The sequence below is a fragment of the Ceratotherium simum genome, chromosome 13, assembly GCF_057802395.1.
Source record: "Ceratotherium simum simum isolate JZ-2026a chromosome 13, ASM5780239v1, whole genome shotgun sequence".
Classification (NCBI taxonomy): Eukaryota; Metazoa; Chordata; class Mammalia; order Perissodactyla; family Rhinocerotidae; genus Ceratotherium; species Ceratotherium simum.
In genome coordinates this window covers 55,876,885-55,895,322 of record NC_141912.1, presented here as the reverse complement: position 1 = coordinate 55,895,322, position 18,438 = coordinate 55,876,885, and the positions used below count along the sequence as shown (strand labels likewise).

Below are 18,438 nucleotides of genomic sequence, written 5' to 3'. Positions count from 1 at the left end.
TGTCTCAGTATCATTTATTGAATAAACCTTCCTTTCCCTACTTATTAAAGGTTCTACTTTAATCATATTCTAAATTCTTATATATCTCAATACATAATATATGCATACATATGCACATACATGTATAATAATTGCTTTCTGGGCACTCTACGCAGTTTCATTAGTTTTCTTAATTTATAACTCGTTTAGAACCAATATATAAAGCTGAATTGAAAAGAATACATATACTCTATTATCTATAAAAATATCGACACATCTCACAATACTTTAAGGAAGGACCATAGAAGTTCCAGTTGAATAACAGTTATGTTTTGCGAAGGCAATTTTATTTATATTTAGTAGACAAATTTATGTTACCAAGTAGTTTTTGTTAAGGAAAAAGCATATATCTTAGTAATATTATCCTTTTTCAAAAAAAGTATTAACCTCCCTGGACATTGTGTGTGTATCCTCTAGAGCGTGGACGCTCACCATGGGTATTGTCTATATCTCCTACACAGCATAGCTTTTTAAAAGACAAACAGAGCTTGGGAGTCAAGATGGCGGCGTAGGCAGACTCTGAACTCACCTCCTCCCGTGGACACAGCCAATTTACAACTACTCGTGGAAAAATTACCCCTGAGACAGAACTGAAAACTGGATAAGAGGAACTCCTGCAACAACGGACAATCCTAACTGGGGTAGAAGAGGCAGAGACTCCCTTCTGGAGAGGAAAAACGCCACCTTCACAAGCCGCCAGCTTCACGGCCGCCGGGAGCAGCTCACAGGTACGCAGCCTCCCTGGAGGCGCGGGGCCCTGAGCCGGGAGCGCCCCCGCTGTGGGCATTTTGTGGACCCAGCACAATTGAGACCAGCAGCATAATATCTGACTTTGCCTGCTACTAAAGCATTGGGTAGCACCCCCAGAAAACCCGGTTCACAAAGAAACTAAAACTGGCTCTTAAAGGGCCCGCGCACAAACTCACCCGTTCCAGAAAGCATCCTAAAATCACCAGAAAGAAAGGTGCACGGTGCTTCGGTGACAAGAGACTCACCTAATAGGCCCTGAGTGCATCTCGGTGAGGGGTGAGACCTCTCCAGGGACTGGGACATTGGCGGCCGCCATTGTTGTGGCCTGGTGTGAGCGTGCTGACACAGACGCCATTGGAGTTCTCCCTGAGACCTGCTAGCCCAGGGTCTGCCCCCCACCCCCCAGAGCACCGATTTAATCCAGCTCAGCCAGGGCAGGCAGCCCGCCCTAGAGACTAGCCCCACCCAACAACAAGCCCTCAGGCAACGTGTGGGCCTGCATAGATTGGTGACTGGATTCTCTGCAGCCTGGCAACTGAGCTGACTTGAGCGGGGCAGGGTGTGCATAAGGAGCGGGTGGAGAGTGTGGGGCGGTGGCAGAGTGTGTGGGGCTCCCGCCGTGGAGAGACTGGGTCCACTTGGGGAGGTCGGGGCGCTCACACGGGGCAGGACTGTGTTGACTGTGTGTGTGGACCTGTGGGCGGCAGGGCTTCTCAGCCACAGAAGACTTGTACTTCTCAAAGACCCACATAGGAGGTTTGCTCCACCTTCCAAAACCTGAAACAATTGGGTGTTCCTGTGCCTGAGGCCAGCCCCACCCAGCTGCAATCCTCAGAGAGCTGACAAGAGACCTAATAGGCTAGAGGCTTACAGCAATTGTAAGGCCCTGAGCCTAACAACCTGCCACGGTGGGGGCCTACTCACTTAAAAGAAATACTGCAACACAAATGTGGTATTAGAACTTGCAGCCAACTGTGCTGGGGCTCCCCACAGCTGATAAAGAGACTGAAGGGCCCACAACAACTACAAGCAGCTGAGCATTACAACAGCTGGCCAGGAGCATAACTCAGCCTCCCTGGGTGCCTACAGGGAGAGCAAACAGGCCACAGCAGAAGGATACACATAGCCCACTTAGGGGTCACCCCTGGAACATTGAGAACTGAGGGAAGCACACTGGAAGCCTCCTAAGCCATCACTTACATAAGGTCACCTATCCAAGAGCAGGAGACGTAGCTGACCTACCTAATACGTAGACACAAGCACAGGGAAAGAGGCAAAATGAAGAGGCAAAAGAATACATTCCAAGTAAGGGAACAGGACAAAACCCCAGAAAAGGAACTTAGTGAAACAGAAATGAGCAACCTACCTGACAGAGAGTTCAAACTAAGAGTGTTAAGGATGCTCACTGATCTGGGGAGAAGAATAGATGGACTCAGTGAGAATGTCAACAAAGAAATGGAAGATATAAAAAGGAACCAAGCAGAAATGAAGAATACAATACTGGAAATGAAAAACTCATTAGAGGGACTCAAAAGCAGAGTAGAGGATACAGAAGAACGGATCTGTGAGCTGGAAGAAAGACTAGAAGAAATTACCCAAGGTGAACAGGTAAAAGAGAAAAGAATTAAAAGAGTGAGGACAGTCTAAGGGACCTCTGGGACAACATCAGGCGCACTAACATCCGTGTTATAGGTGTCCCGGAAGGAGAAGAGCGAGACAAGGGGCAGAGAATCTATTTCAAGAAATAATAGATGAAAACTTCCCTAACCTAAGGAAGGAAACAGACATCCAGGTACAGGAGGCACAGAGAGCCCCAAACAAGATAAACCCAAAGAGGCCCACACCAAGACACATCATAATCAGAATGTCCAGAATTAAAGATAAAGAGAGAATCCTAAAAGCCGCAAGAGAATGTCAAGTTACATACAAAGGAAACCCCATAAGGCTATCAGCTGACTTCTCAGCAGAAACCTTACAGGCTAGAAGAGAATGGCATGATATATTTAAAGTGCTAAAAGGAAAAAACTTACAGCCAAGAATACTCTACCCAGCAAGGTTATCGTTCAAAATGGAAGGAGAGATCAAAATTTTCCCAGATAAGCAAAAATTAAAGGAGTTTGTCACCAAGAAACCAGTGTTACAAGAAATGTTAAAGGGACTGATTTGAGGGAAAAGAGAAGACCACAAATAGGAAAAATTATCTATTTCCACGATTAGAACGTAATGGATACAAATGCACAAAAAGAGGTTGGATATGATATCAAAAACATAAAAGGAGGGAGGAGGGTAGTTAAAGAGTACAGCTTTCAGACAGAGGTCAAACTAAAGTGACCATCAATCCTGTATAGAAGAAGAAAGGAACAGAGAAGGACTACTAAAACACTGAGGAAAAAAAAAAGTTAAAAAATGGCAGTAAGTACATACTTATCAATAGCTACTTTAAACGTCAATGGACTAAATGCTCCAATTAAAAGGCATAGGGTGGCTGACTGGATAAAAAACAAGACCCATATATATGCTGCATACAAGAGACACACTTCAGACCTAAAGACACTCACAAACTGAAAGTGAAGGGATGGAAAAAGATACTCCATGCAAATGGCAATGAAAAGAAAGCTGGGGTAGCAGTACTCATATCAGACAAAATAGACTTTAAAACAAAAACTGTAAAACGAGACAAAGAAGGGCATTACATAATGATCAAGGGAACAATCCAACAAGAGGATATAACACTTGTAAATATCTACGCACCCAATGTAGGTGCACCTAAATATATAAAGCAATTATTAACAGACATAAAAACAGAAATAGACAGTAACACAATAATAGTAGGGGACTTTAACACTCCACTTACACCAACGGATAGATCATCCAAACAGAAGATCAATAAGGAAACATTGGCCTTAAACGACACACTAGAACAGATGGACCTAGTAGATATATACAGAGCATTCCATCCAAAAACCGAAGAATACACGTTCTTTTCAAATGCACATGGAACGTTCTCCAGGATTGATCACATATTAGGCCACAAAACAAGTCTCCATAAATTTAAGAAGATTGAAATAATACCAAGCATCTTTTCTGACCACAAAGGCATGAAACTAGAAATCAACTATAGGAAGAAAATCAGAAAAGCCACAAATACATGGAGATTAAACAAAATGCTACTGAACAACGACTGGGTTAATGAAGAAATCAAAGAAGAAATCAAAAAATACCTGGAGACAAATGAAAATGAAAATACGACATGCCAGAATTTATGGGATACAGCAAAAGCGGTTCTAAGAGGGAAGTTTATAGCAATACAGGCCTATCTCAACAAACAAGAAAAATCTCAAATAAACAATCTAACAATGCACCTAAAGGAACTGGAAAAAGAAGAACAAACAAAGCCCAAAATCAGTAGAAGAAGGGAAATAATAAAAATCAGAGCAGAAATAAATGAAATAGAGACCAAAAAAACAATAGAAAAAATTAATAAAACCAAGAGCTGGTTCTTTGAAAAGATCAACAAAATAGACAAACCTTTAGCTAGACTCACCAAGAAAAAAAGAGAGAAGGCACAAATAAGTAAAATCAGAAATGAAAGAGGAGAGGTTACAACAGACACCTCAGAAATACAAAAGATTATAAGAGAATACTATGAAAAACTATATGCCAACCAATTCGACAATCTGGAAGAAATGGATAAGTTCTTAGAATCATACAATCTTCCAAAACTGGATCAAGAAGAAGTAGAGAATTTGAACAGACCAATCACCAGTAAGGAGATCAAAACAGTAATCAAAAACCTCCCCAAAAATAAAAGTCCAGGACCAGACGGCTTCCCTGGTGAATTCTACCAAACAGTCAAAGAAGACTTAATACCTATCCTTCTCAAACTCTTCCAAAAAATTGAGGAGGGGGGGAAGCTCCCTAACTCATTCTACGAAGCTGACATTACCCTGATACCAAAACCAGACAAGGACAACACAAAAAAAGAAAATTACAGGCCAATATCACTGATGAACATCGATGCGAAAATCCTCAACAAAATACTAGCAAATCGCATACAACAATACGTTAAAAAGATTATACACCATGATCAAGTGGGATTTATTCCAGGTATGCAGGGATGGTTTAACATTCGCAAATCAATCAACGTAATACACCACATTAATAAAATGAAGAACAAAAATCACATGATCATCTCAATAGATGCAGAGAAAGCATTTGACAAGATCCAGCATCCATTTATGATAAAAACTCTGAATAAAATGGGTATAGAAGGAAAGTACCTCAACATAATAAAGACCATATATGAGAAACCCACAGCTAATATCATCCTCAATGGTGAAAAACTGAAAGCTATCCCTCTAAGAACAGGAACCAGACAAGGATGCCCACTGTCACCACTCCTATTTAACATAGTATTGGAAGTCCTAGCCAGAGCAATCAGGCAAGAGAAAGAAATAAAAGGGATCCAAATTGGAAAGGAAGAAGTGAAACTGTCACTATTTGCAGATGACATGATTTTATATATAGAAAACCCTAAAGAATCCACCAGAAAACTTTTAGAAGTAATAAACGAATATGGTAAAGTTGCAGGATACAAAATCAACATACAAAAATCAGTTGCATTTCTGTACACTAACAACGAAGTAGCAGAAAGAGAAATTAAGAATACCATCCCATTTACAATTGCAACAAAAAGAATAAAATACCTAGGAATAAACTTAACCAAAGAGGTGAAAGATCTGTACACGAAAACTATAAAACATTTCTGAAAGAAATTGAAGAAGACACAAAGAAATGGAAAGATATTCCGTGCTCTTGGATTGGAAGAATTAACATAGTTAAGATGTCCATACTTCCTAAAGCCATCTATAGATTCAATGCAATCCCTATCAAAGTTCCAACAACATTTTTCACAGAAATAGAACAAAGAATCCTAAAATTTATATGGAACAACAAAAGACCCCGAATAGCTAAAGGAATCCTGAGAAAAAAGAACAAAGCTGGAGGTATCACACTCCCTGATTTCAAAATATACTACAAAGCTATAGTAACCAAAACAGCATGGTACTGGCACAAAAACAGACACACAGATCAATGGAATAGAATCGAAAGCCCAGAAATAAACCCACACATCTATGGACAGCTAATCTTTGACAAAGAAGCCAAGAACATACAATGGGGAAAAGAAAGTCTCTTCAACAAATGGTGTTGGGAAAACTGGATAGCCATATGCAAAAAAATGAAAGTAGACTCTTACCTTACACCATACACAAAAATTAACTCCAAATGGATTAAAGACTTGAATGTAAGACCTGAAACTGTGAAAGTTCTAGAAGAAAACATAGGCAGTACGCTCTTCGACATCGGTCTTAGCAACATCTTTTCAAACACCACATCTGACCGGGCAAGAGAAACAATAGAAAAATAAACAAATGGGACTACATCAAACTAAAAGCTTCTGCACAGCAAAGGAAACCATCAACAAAACGAAAAAGACAACCTAACAATTGGGAGAAGATATTTGCAAACCATACATCTGATAAGGGCTTAATCTCCAAAATATATAAAGAACTCATGCATCTCAACAACAAAAAAACTACCAACCCAATTAAAAATGGGCAAAAGACCTGAACAGACATTTCTCCAAAGAAGATATACAGATGGCCAACAGACACATGAAAAGATGTTCAAAATCACTAACTATCAGGAAATGCAAATCAAAACTACAATGAGATATCACCTCACGCCCGTCAGAATGGCTATAATTAACAAGACAGGAAACAACATGTGTTGGAGAGGTTGTGGAGAGAAGGGAACTCTCATACACTGCTGGTGGGAGTGCAAACTGGTGCAGCCACTATGGAAAACAGTATGGAGATTCCTCAAAAAATCAACGATAGAACTACCATATGATCCAGCTATTCCACTGTTGGGTATTTATCCAAAGAACTTGAAAACACCAATTTGCAAAGGTACATGCACCCCTGTGTTCATTGCAGCCTTATTCACGATAGCCAAGACTTGGAAGCAACCTAAGTGCCCATCAAGGGACGAATGGATAAAAAAGCTGTGGGATATATACACAATGGAATACTACTCAGCCATAAGAAACTTGATGAAATCCAGCCATTTGTGACAACATGGATGGACATTGAGGGCCTGATGCAAAGTGAAATAAGTCAGAGGGAGAAGGTCAAATACCGTATGATTTCCTTCAGTAAGTAGTAGATAATAATAACAATAAACAAACACATAGGGACAGAGATTGGATTGGTGGTTACCAGAGGGGAAGGGGGGAGGGAGGAGGGTGAAAGGGATAATTGGGTACATGTGTGTGGTGATGGGTTGTAATTAGTATTTTGGTGGTGAACATGATGTAATCTATGCAGAAAGAGGTACAATGATGTACACCTGAAATTTTTACAATGTTATAAACCAATGTTACTGCAATAAACAAAAAATTAAAAAAAAAAAATAAATAAAAAAAAAAAATAAATAAAAGACAAACAAGCCAGAGCCACATACTCCAGTTATAATGGAAATGCCTCAATATATAGGTAAAGAAGCCATCGGCCTAGAATAGGATATTTCCCCTGGATTTTATATTAATAAGAAACAACCAAATACTTTTTATGTTCTCAATGGGATTTATTTATATTTAGGTAAAAGTAGCAAATGTTAACATAAGTTATTTCCTTAAGAATATTTATTTTGTACAACCACATTGTTATCAAGCAACATTTATGGGACGTTCCCTGGGTCCACAGTACTGAAGTTTCTAACTATGCTACACATCCTCTTTTCCAAGTTTAAACATGACCTTGTGCACTGAAGAAGCATGGTTTGGCATTATAGAGTTGTCACGTGTGACAACTTGACATCAGAGGAGAAGCCTCTTGATGAAGAATGTTTTATCTTTCATTCATTTACAAAATGGTATTTGTCTTTTTGTGTGATTATCAAACCCATACGATTTTGTTTTCAATTCTTTTTTCTTCTGATACTATGAAAACAGACCAGTTAAAACTAAGCAGTGTAGCAATATAACCAACTAGACACACAGGATGTTATATTTTATATAGGATGTTTTAGATGATACTGATGTTTTATGTGACACATCTGTATTTAATATACTTTGGGCAATAAAAAGTTAGAAGCATGTAAACAAAGAAGCATAAAAAGAGTTTTTCTGAAAGTTGATGTATTGTTTTAACAGTCACAAAAACGTGGGTTTATTTCTTTTTCGAGTACAGTGGAATAGTTTCATATTAAAATAAAAAGGTCTTGCTGCTGTCATTTTTTTCAGATTCCCATTTTATACATTTTTAGGTAACAGAATAATCCTGTAATTTTATTGCTAAAACACGATTACCTGGTTAGATATGATTATAAGATTTTAGGCTGGCTTTGCTGCTCTCATGTTTGTGAACATGGATTACTTCACTGTTTACCTTTCCAAACATGTGCTTATGCTAAAGATCCAAAAACTAAAGTGGAAAGGTATGGTAATAACAAAGGTACAGCAATTGATTCAGATGATGATGAATCTTAGGGGTTGAAGTCTTTGTTGTTATGATAAGAGCTCCGACTATCCTGTTAAGTTAGCTGTACAGAGAAGCATTTTGGGATGGGAAAATGCATATTTCCAAGAAACCATATTGCATGCTTATTTGGCTGCTAGAAATTCTCTGGTTTGATGCATCACTGGTATTTAGGGTGGAATCTTCATGCAGCTTCCTCAGCGAGCTTGTTGGTGCATCAGGAGAGCCCATCCGTGTACACATGTCCCATAGCCTGTCACCAGGTCTCTCTGTGTGCACGGCCAGGGAGGCTGCAGATTCTCCAACAAAACCCAATGTTAGATTTAGAACTGAAGGTGCTTTGTTTCAGGTACCTATAATACCAAAAAAATCAAATTTCAAAAAACAGAGCAAATTTATGTTAGAGTTCTTATAGTATTTTTGAGTTGTATGAGTTATTTATTTTTGTGTTGACCACAAATTTTTGCTTAAAAGTACCAATTGCTCATAAGAACTATTACTATTGAGATGACTTAGAAATCATTTTATGATCTATTTAGAGGAATTCCAGCACAGAAAACAGTTAAAATATTTAATATATATTTTTATCTCAAATGACTTTTAAAAAACTTTTTAATTAGATAAAATTTCAAACACACAAAGTAAAATGAACCATCCCCACTTACCCATCAACCATCTTAAAAAATTATCAACAATTCTGTTTGGTCATTCTTCAGTAACATTTATTGATTGTTTAAACATCAGGCAACTTCCCAAATCTGCTTTAGCTCTTTCAAAACTAAAAAAAAATCAAATGCGCTAGGTCAGAGGTAGAATTACTGTGAAGCTAATAAAGCTTACTTGCATGAGTACCTTCCAAAAAAGGGACCCTAGGGGCTGGCCTGGTGGTGCAAGGGGTTAGGTGCGCGCGCCCTGCCGTGGCGGCCCAGGGTTTGCTGGTTCCCATCCTGGGCGCGCATTGATGCACCGCTTGGCAAGCCATGCTGTGGCAGCGTCCCATGTAAAGTGGAGGAAGATGGGCATGGATGTTAGCCCACGCCTGGTCTTCCTCCGCAAAAAGAGGATTGGCAGATGTTGGCTCAGGGCCAATCTTTCTCACACACAGACAAAAAAGGGACCCTAGCAATATCTTCATATGTTTATATATTTTTGTTAAATTTGCCAAAATTAGATATTTCAACCATAATCGGTTAAGACCACTGTCTTCATTTCAATTGCCCCTCAGTCATATTTTCTCCTCTGATTGTAAGCCTGGAGTGGCAGTGGGCATTTCTGAGATTTTGTTAAGTATTGGGATATATTTTTGTGCTTTGCAATCCCTTCCATATATAGTTACATTATTGCTGGCCAGTCTAGTTTGCCATATCTTCTACGAATCCTATAAATATGGTCAATTCAAAGAATATTTAAGAGCACTCACTCATAGAAAACTTGAAGTGCCCTGAAATCTTATAGCTCAGATATCAAAGAGACTCAGTACAGGTTTCCCCAAATTTGACAACAATGCTAAAAATTACATTGCTAATAAAGAGTTGAGAATTTGAAAGAAACCTCTGTAAACTCTCAAAAAGAAAAAAAAGCAATTTTCCATTAGCGGTGCTAGAGGATAATATAAATTATTTATCTATTCTTTCTATAGAAAAGGCTATTACAAAATCATTGTCAAATGAAGAGGCAATCAACATGTATGCAACCAAAAAAAAGTAGGGTAAAAGTATTATAGAGCTGTTGATAAAAATATTTTGTAATTTTCCCTATATTATGTGATATTTGAGAAATTTGTTAACTTTTAAACATTATGTAGTTTTAATTATTTATTTATTCAAAATTATTATGTAGAATTGTAACTGATTGTGTATTCGTAATTTTGTGTTTCTTTTCCTAAAGAGAGTTCCCCAAATTCTGTTAAGCTTCAGGTTCCACAAATCCTGGATCCATTCTTGAGGTAGATAGTACTATTATCCCTGTTTAAATTAAAGTTCAGAGAGGTCAAGTGACTTTCCAAAGGCCAGACAGTTATTAAGAGGTGGTGCAGGCTTCACAACTAGACTTTCTGACCCTAAAACATTTAATTTTATGTGTCAACTTGGCGAGGCTATGGTACCCAGTTGTTGGGTCAAACACCAGTCTAGACATTGCTGTGAAAGTATTTTTTAGATAAGATTAACATTTAAATCAGTACATTTTCAGTAAAGCAGATTACCCTCCATAATGTGGGTGGGTCTCACCCAATCAGTTGAAGGCCTTAAAAGAAAAGACTGAGGTCCTCTGAGAAAGGAGGAATTCCGCCTCCAGACAGCCTTTGAACTCAAGACTGCAACATCAACTCTTCCCTGGGGCTCCAGCCTGCTGTCCTGTCCTGTAGATTTCAGACTTACCAGTCCCCACAATTGTGTGTGCCAATTCCTTAAAATAAATCTCTCTCTGTTAACATCCTATTGATTCTGTTTCTCTGGAGAACCATGACTAATGCAATAAGAAGTACAAAGAACTATATGCCAGTATTGCCTCTCCACTAGTTAGTAGTCGTATGACCTTGGCAATTCACTTAACCTCTTCAGACTATAGTTTCATTATCTCCAAAATAAGGAAATCATTATTTATTTATTTATTTATTTATCTGTCTATCTATCTATCTATTTATTTATTCATTTACTATTTATTTATTTATTTAGGTCAGGAAGATTGGCCCTGAGGAAATCATTTTAGACCAAGATTTCTCAACCTCGGCACAACTGACATTTTGGACTGGGTAATTCTTTGTTGTGGGGGGCTGTCCTATGCATTGTGAGGTGTTTCGCAGCATCCCTGGCTTCTGTCCACTAGATGCCAGTAGTATCACCCAGTTGTGACAACCAAAAATATCTCCAGACATTTTCAAATATTCCCCGGTTGAGGGGCAGGGGACAAAATCCCTCCCACCCCATTTGAGCACTCTGAATTAGATCATCTTTAAGTTATAATATATGCATATGTGATACTATGGTAGAGATTATATACACTGAGGCAGCTTTGGAAATTTCAGGAGAAGGCTGCTTGACCACTTAGTGGGGTGTTATGGCAGTGATAGTCTAATATTGTGTAATTCTTGTAAATAAAATTTTCCTCAGCTCCTGTAAGAAAGAAGCAAAACATGGAGAAAGGCGAGAAAGATTGGCAACATTGAGCTCTTGGGAAAGTGTTAGCTGAAGGAACTTGAGGGCAGTCACAGGAGTGAGAGAGAATAGATGAGAAAGGGGGAAGGATGGAATTCAGTGCTTATCCTCACAGAAATGAGTCTTGGCTGGGAAATGACTGTCCTTTCAAATCCAAGCCACTAGGGGCAACCTTGAGTTCAGTACTGGGTGGAGGGCACAGTGCACCACAGGGCCCATGGGTGGGAGTGGCCAGGCTTCCTGGATGTACAGGAATTCGTAGAAGTCTACATGATTTTGCAGCACATATTGTCTCCGTCATAGTAATACGAGGAAAGTTATTTTTCCAAAGAATACTTTTTGGGGCAGAGTGAGGAGGAGGTATGGTTTGCTTGAATAAGTGTAGTCACCTTCAGGCTCCTGTTAGTTAAATAACCAAGAGAAAAATACAGAAGCATTCCACTAGATGGTGCTATATCTAATTCATCAAGCATGGCTAAATTCGGTTTTATGTGACCCTGTCTTTCCCAGGATATTTTCTCAGTCTTTTGGAAATAATGTGGATTTAGCCATACTTTAAATGAAAGATATCTGCCAGTTAAAGATTTCTTTTCACATTCTAGTGTTAAACTCTACTTCTGTTCAAATATATGCATTTCTGTTCTAAGCAACTTGGCAACAAAGCAAGGCTTGGGCCCAGAACGTATTGTGTTCATAGCAAAAGATTTGTTCCTTTCTTCAATTTTAATTAATGCCACAGCCAGGTGACTTAATAATACTACTACTGGCAAGTACAAGCAAAACTGATATGAAAACCTTTTAACTTTAATATCTTCAGCAATCTGCTGACTGATATGAGTTTTGTGCCTACCCTTGGCAGTCTGAGATATTAAAAAGGCAGAAGTTAGGATATTAAAATGCTTTGCAGAGCTCTGACGTACAATAATGTGCTCCAAAAGATAGCTCTATAACTTGGAGGTCTGGTTTCACAGCATTTATGGGAACTTGGCCATCATACCCCAGGATAACTGGGTAGCCTCATGTCAAAATGACAAGTTCTAAGTGCTCATTTAAGCAATTATCTCCCAACTGGGAAGTTGTGAGATTCACAATCTACTGAAATTTTTAATCACTTGGGGAGAAAAAGGATACAGTATCTTTATCTTTTATAAATCTTCAAGTCAGTCTACCAGTATATATGAGCCAAGGGAAATAATCCCCCTGCAGTTGTTATAAGTTGTTCTTTTTTTGGGAAGAGAGACTATTGTCGACCCTCATCGAGCTTACCTTAGTTGTCTAGCAAAATAGTAAGGGACCCTCAAGGAGGATAGGGGTGATAGTCAGCAATGGGTACAGTGTGGGTGGGGGAATTACGGCATTATATGCAGTTCCACATCCGTTTAAAACATGGTCAGAAGAAAGAGAGACGTAAAATGGTCTCAGAGGTGGCTATAGTTAGGCGCAAAACAGGCAAAGTGGAAGTCAAAGAGAGAAGTAAAGAAAATGGGGAAAACCCTGCCCTCATGTGTTTACCATATAGCTCTTATCAATTAAAATATTAATAACACAATAATGCATATTTTTCACATATTTTCCATCAAAATAATGGAGAGGAAGGGTGAGCATGGGTGAAATGCCCAGGACACTGGGTTGCTAAAGCAAACACAAAATTCCAAGTCACAGTTTTGCCCAGGGCAGGGCCTGACTATCGAGTGATTTCCTTCAGAACTCACTAAAAACAAGTAATTCCTTTTCTTAGTACAATAGAAACATCTTGGTAAAAATCCTTATCAAACAAATACAAACTATAACAACAGATTTAAAGACTTCAAGACAATGAGAAGCAGAACGGAGGATGGTGGAGGAGACCCCTCAATACTTCCAGCCAGTAGTTTGTACACAGGTCAAAGCTGTGTAGAGTTGAAGTTCAGTCCCCTTGACGCACCTCAGAGATTTCCCAAGGGTCTGCATCTCCCCTGTTCTGGAGAAACACTTCTAAATTGTCCTGTGTCCCTCCTTTGGCTCCTTTCTACCTTTACCCACAGGTTACCAAATGCTCTATAAAGAAGAAAAAGTTCTTCTGGAAAACACTACATACTATACCCCCTTCTTAGAGATTTCTGGTGTGCATGGGTATCAAAATATCTGAGAGGTTCTGGGAAAGGAAAATCTGAACTCAGCATTTCCCAAATTTACATCCCCTTCCTGTCCCACTGTCACCCTCAGGAACACCTATTAGCAATTTACAGGCCATGAGTACTCTCTAGTAGAGAGTTCAGAAAATGCTATTCCAGGGATAGAAGTATTACATCTCCGTGCCACCTTGAAAAGATTGTGAAGATTTAGAAGACTTACCAAAAGGATCTGCCTAATATCCTGAGAGTTCAGATTTTTGCTTAAATTTGGCTTCTTGGTACAGTTGTTCAGCTTTTGCCCTATCATTCTCCTGATAGAAACATCATCTGTGTTGGGGAATAACTGTTTTGTGACTCCTGTGAAAACAACAACAATAACACACAAAACACTTAATGAGGCCTTTGCATCTGTAAGTATGAACTGAGATAGAACATCAAACAATCCGCATTATAATTTTGTCTCTATTTTGCAAAAGCAGCCCAAACACCCCTGAGATATTTAAATAGATGAATATATAGGCAGGTTTTTCAGAGCAAAGCAAGAGATGAGGAAGGTCTATGTTATAAACTGAGAGCATACATATTTGTCTTCCTGCGGTACCACTCAACTTGAACCTTGCTACTTGCTCTGAACTCTTCTTGCTCTTTGGAGCAAGTCCCCTTGCTCCAAAATGTTAGGAATTTATTTTTATCCATTCCCAACATCAGCTGAAACAATTAGATTCTGACTGACCCCTTTCCAACTAAGAAATGACATACTATTGACATTTGGAGAGCTGGGATTCAGGGATTCCCTAAATTTGTTGGATAGTTGCAAAAAAAATTATTTGATAATCTAGATTAGTATATTTTAGGAGATTCAATAACTTAAAAACCATAAACAGGATAGTCAAATTAACTTCTATTTTTTTAGAATAAAAGATAAGGGATATAACCAAGATCAGAAAGAGAAAATAAGATGCAAACTATTATTGAAATTTTGTTTCAAAGGATTTTGAAAATTTACATTCCTAAAGCTATGAATTTTATGAATCCAAATTTTTCAGTGATATAAAATTTGGTTTCATTTTAAAAATAACTTTTTTTTTTTTTTTGGTGAGGAAGATCACCCCTGAGCTAACATCCGATGCCAATCCTCCTCTTTTTTCTAAGGAAGACTGGCCCTGAGCTAACATCTGTGCCCATCTTCCTCTGCTTTACATGGGACGCCGCCACAGCATGGCTCAACAAGCGGTGCGTCGGCGCGCGCCCAGGATCCGAACCGGCGAACCCTGGGCCGCCGCAGTGGAGCGCACGCACTTAACTGCTTACGCCACTGGGCTGGTCCAATAATAACTTTTAATGTAAAGTTTTTCTACAAAATTTTCCATATTTAATAAGAGATTTAGACTATCCTGATATTTTTCTTTCATTGAAAAATAAATTAGAAAAAACAAAGGCCATGAAAAGATAACAACCTTGAGTGGTAAAATAATTTCAAATTCATGTGACAATATAATGCAATCATATTATCACCTATGATTTCTTGGACTTCATTCTGATTCATAGCTGGTTTTACGGCTTTGTCCCTTGAAGTAGAGGATTTTGCCCCTGTCAGACTGTGTGTGGCCATGTATTCATTTGTGTAAAGTACTTGCATTAAATCATTAATAAACTTCTGAGGTTTGCTCTTGTTACAACGGGCAATCTGCCATTTTTCAATCTTGAACTAAAAAAAAAAAAAACTCAAATTAGAAAAAGAAAAGAGAAGTAATACCTGGAGAAATATGTTACTAATTAAGACATATCAGAAAACAAAACCATTTTTTAAGGTGACATATTATACTTTTAATATATATTTTACATTTCAGGGGTTAGAGTTAAATGTTATCTTTGAGATAATTCCCAACATTTATGAGGTATTTGTTCCAGAGTATATACAAATTCTTGTCATGTAATCTGGATTTGGTGCTTTAAGGATTAGTCCCATCCTCAACACTTCCTACTCAGTGTGGTAGGCAGAATAACGTCTCACTGAAGATAGCCACATCCTAATCCCTGGAACTGTGAATATGTTACCTTATATGGGACAAACAACTTTGGAGGTGTGATTAAGAGTTAAGTACCTTGAGATGGGGTAATTATCCTGGATTATCCAGGTGGGCCCCATCTAATCACAGGAGCCCTTAAACGTAAAAGAGGGAGGCATAGGAGTGGGTCAGAAAAAAGACACAGAAGGAGGACAGATTAGAAGAGAGGGATTTTGCCTGCCATGGCTGGCTTTGAAGATGGCAGAAGTGGACCACAAACCAAGGAATGTGCTTGCCTCTGAAGCAGGAATGGCCTTCAGTTTACAATCAGCAAGAAAACAGGGAACTCAGTTCTACAACCACAAGAAACTGAATTCTACAACAACCCAAATGAGCAGGAAACAGATTCCTCCAGAGAGCCTCCAGAAAGGAGGACACCTTTGTTTGATCGCACTTCTGACCTACAGAACTCTGAGGTAATAAATTTGTATTATTATAAATCACTAAATTTGTGGTAATCTGTTACACGGAAGCGGACACACTAAAATTCAAATATTTTTTTTTTTGTTTTTTTTAATATAATTTTTATTTTTTTATTTTTTTTCCCCAAAGCCCCAGTAGATAGTTGTATGTCATAGTTGCACATCCTTCTAGTTGCTGTATGTGGGACGCGGCCTCAGCGTGGCCGGAGAAGCGGTGCGTCGGTGCCCACCTGGGATCCGAACCCCGGCCGCCAGCAGCGGAGCGCACGCACTAAACCGCTAAGCCACAGGGCCGGCCCAAGATTCAAATATTTTGAATGTTAGATTGTTATTATTTAATTATTGGTCTTGAAGGCATATTTTCCGAGGCTGATACCTGATTTTAACAAAACTCTTGCCTTTTTAGCCTCTGTTTCTTGATTAAGAGAAATTGGGAAAGTAGAAAAAGAATTGTGTTCAGCCAGCATGCAGAGGCTGAAATTTACCTTCTCTCAGGGTTATAATTTTAAAACCCTTAATGCATAGTTATCCTTCTGTCATTGGTTGAAGAATTTTCTAGTTTAATAACTTCATCGTTGTCCACAATTTGACTTTAGTTTTCTAAACTGGAAATTTGTTTTACAAATATTAGATTTATTGTAAAAAAAAATTGTTTTATGCAATTGGAATGTTATGGTTGTGACCTAAAGTTACCTAAAGTTATCTGATAAAAGAACGATCATTTTGTACTCTTATTTTAATTTTTATATTTAACTGTATCCTAGAGAAAGGTAGGGCAAGTATTTCGACAGACCTGTTGCTCACCGGCATGATGCTCTTCATCAGCTTTCAAGGAAATTGGTGAACTGGAATTAGAATTAGAATTACTCCACGTTGAGGCAAATGAATCTGGTGAGGAGTTGTTCGTTGCTCTCCAGAGGGTGGACGCTGATGTAGCCATGGTTCCTCCACCCTTAAGCAGAGACTCCGCCATGCCAACCAATTCTTCAAACTGGGTGACTGCCTGTGGTAACACTAAAATGGCAACAAAAAAGTAACACTTTATAAATACTTTTAATAATGGGCATACATACATATTTTTTATTGTGTGTATATGCATAGAAATATGTGGAACAAATTGTTAACATTTGCTATCTTTGGAAAATAAACATGGTAAGAAGAGTGGTTGGAACATATTTACTTTTTGTTATTAAATAATTTAATGGGTCTGGCCGGTGGCGCAAGCGGTTAAGTGTGCGCGCTCCACTGTGGCGGCCCGGGGTTCAAAGGTTCGGATCCTGGGCGAGCACCGACGCACCGCTTCTCAAGCCATGCTGTGGCGGCATCCCATATAAAGTAGAGGAAGATGGGCACGGATGTTAGCCCAAGGCCAGTCTTCCTCAGCAAAAAAGAGGAGGATTGGCATCGGATGTTAGCTCAGGGCTGGTCTTCCTCACACACACACACAAAAAATTTCATAACTGGTGAATAATAATACATCAATTTAAAAACATTTGGTTATTGTATTTAAATGGATATGCATTACTTCATAACTAAAATGAATGTTTTAAAAAGTTGCTTCTTTTTTCTAATTGCTAATAGTATTATTTGAAGGTGTTTAATCTCTTGCTTGGAGACGTCACTGATTCTATTATCAATCACCTTCCAGACACTCACATTAGGCCAGTTTAAGTGACAAGATAAAATAAACCATTTCTCACAGGTTAAAATAAATTTTCTATGACCTTTGTGTGTGGTTCGCGGGGGAGTCGAATTCCATCAAATTAATAAAATTTCATTGCCACAATTCAAACCTATGTTTTCACATATTAAAGATGAATTTTGGTAATCGACCGAATGTTCCTTGGTTCCTTTTTTTTAATGGAAACTTACACAGTCAAAGGTTTCATGCCTCCATGTAAAATGGTCTTCTCTGTTGTTATATCTAGTTTGTTTCCTAAGGACAAATAACATTTCGTTGGCGTTGGAAGACACCTTGGACCCTATCTAAGTCAACCCCTCACTCTATGGTTGAGGGTACCGCTTGCTGGAGAGGCGAAAAGACTCTGAAACTTTTTTTGTACTTTTCTTAAGCATATTATAGAGCTATAATCTTTAGAACAATATTTGATTTGAGAGCTGAAAATCAGGCATATTGATGACACGTCCAAATCAATACATCTGATACAATACTAATAGAAAGATAGGAAAAGCCACTAAAGAAGATCTTATTTGATATTCTTTCAATTAATATTTACTAAGCACCTCTCATGTGCTAGGCACTTATTCAATCAACAATTATTTATTGATCATTTAATAATATTAAACATTTATCTAGCTTTTACTCTGTGCCAGGCGCTATTCTGAGA

General features: G+C 38.5%; 1 protein-coding gene and 1 long non-coding RNA gene across 4 annotated transcripts in view; one reads left to right on the top strand and one right to left on the bottom strand.

Moving 5' to 3' along the window:
• The first annotated feature begins 621 nt into the window (after positions 1-621).
• LOC147915736 (uncharacterized) lies at positions 622-17,302 on the top strand. The gene is made up of 4 exons (XR_015554166.1): positions 622-767; positions 11,006-11,082; positions 15,913-16,084; positions 16,855-17,302. It is a non-coding gene; the product is annotated as an uncharacterized LOC147915736 (long non-coding RNA).
• BEND6 (BEN domain containing 6) overlaps positions 7,429-18,438 on the bottom strand; it is a 50,237-nt gene continuing 39,227 nt past the window's right edge. The window contains exons 4-8 of one of the 3 annotated variants that reach the window (XR_015554165.1): positions 16,884-17,104; positions 15,115-15,307; positions 13,820-13,956; positions 8,996-9,108; positions 7,429-8,683 (exon numbers count right to left, since the gene is read on the bottom strand). Coding sequence is in view for 2 of the 3 variants with exons in the window: in XM_014782587.2 (XP_014638073.2) it covers positions 13,700-13,956; positions 15,115-15,307; positions 16,884-17,104 (671 nt within the window). In the remaining variant the exon portion in view is untranslated. Of the gene's footprint in view, positions 8,684-8,995; positions 9,109-13,691; positions 13,957-15,114; positions 15,308-16,883; positions 17,105-18,438 lie in introns of those variants that run through there. The other 2 variants (XM_087438758.1, XM_014782587.2) reach the window with 2 other exon arrangements.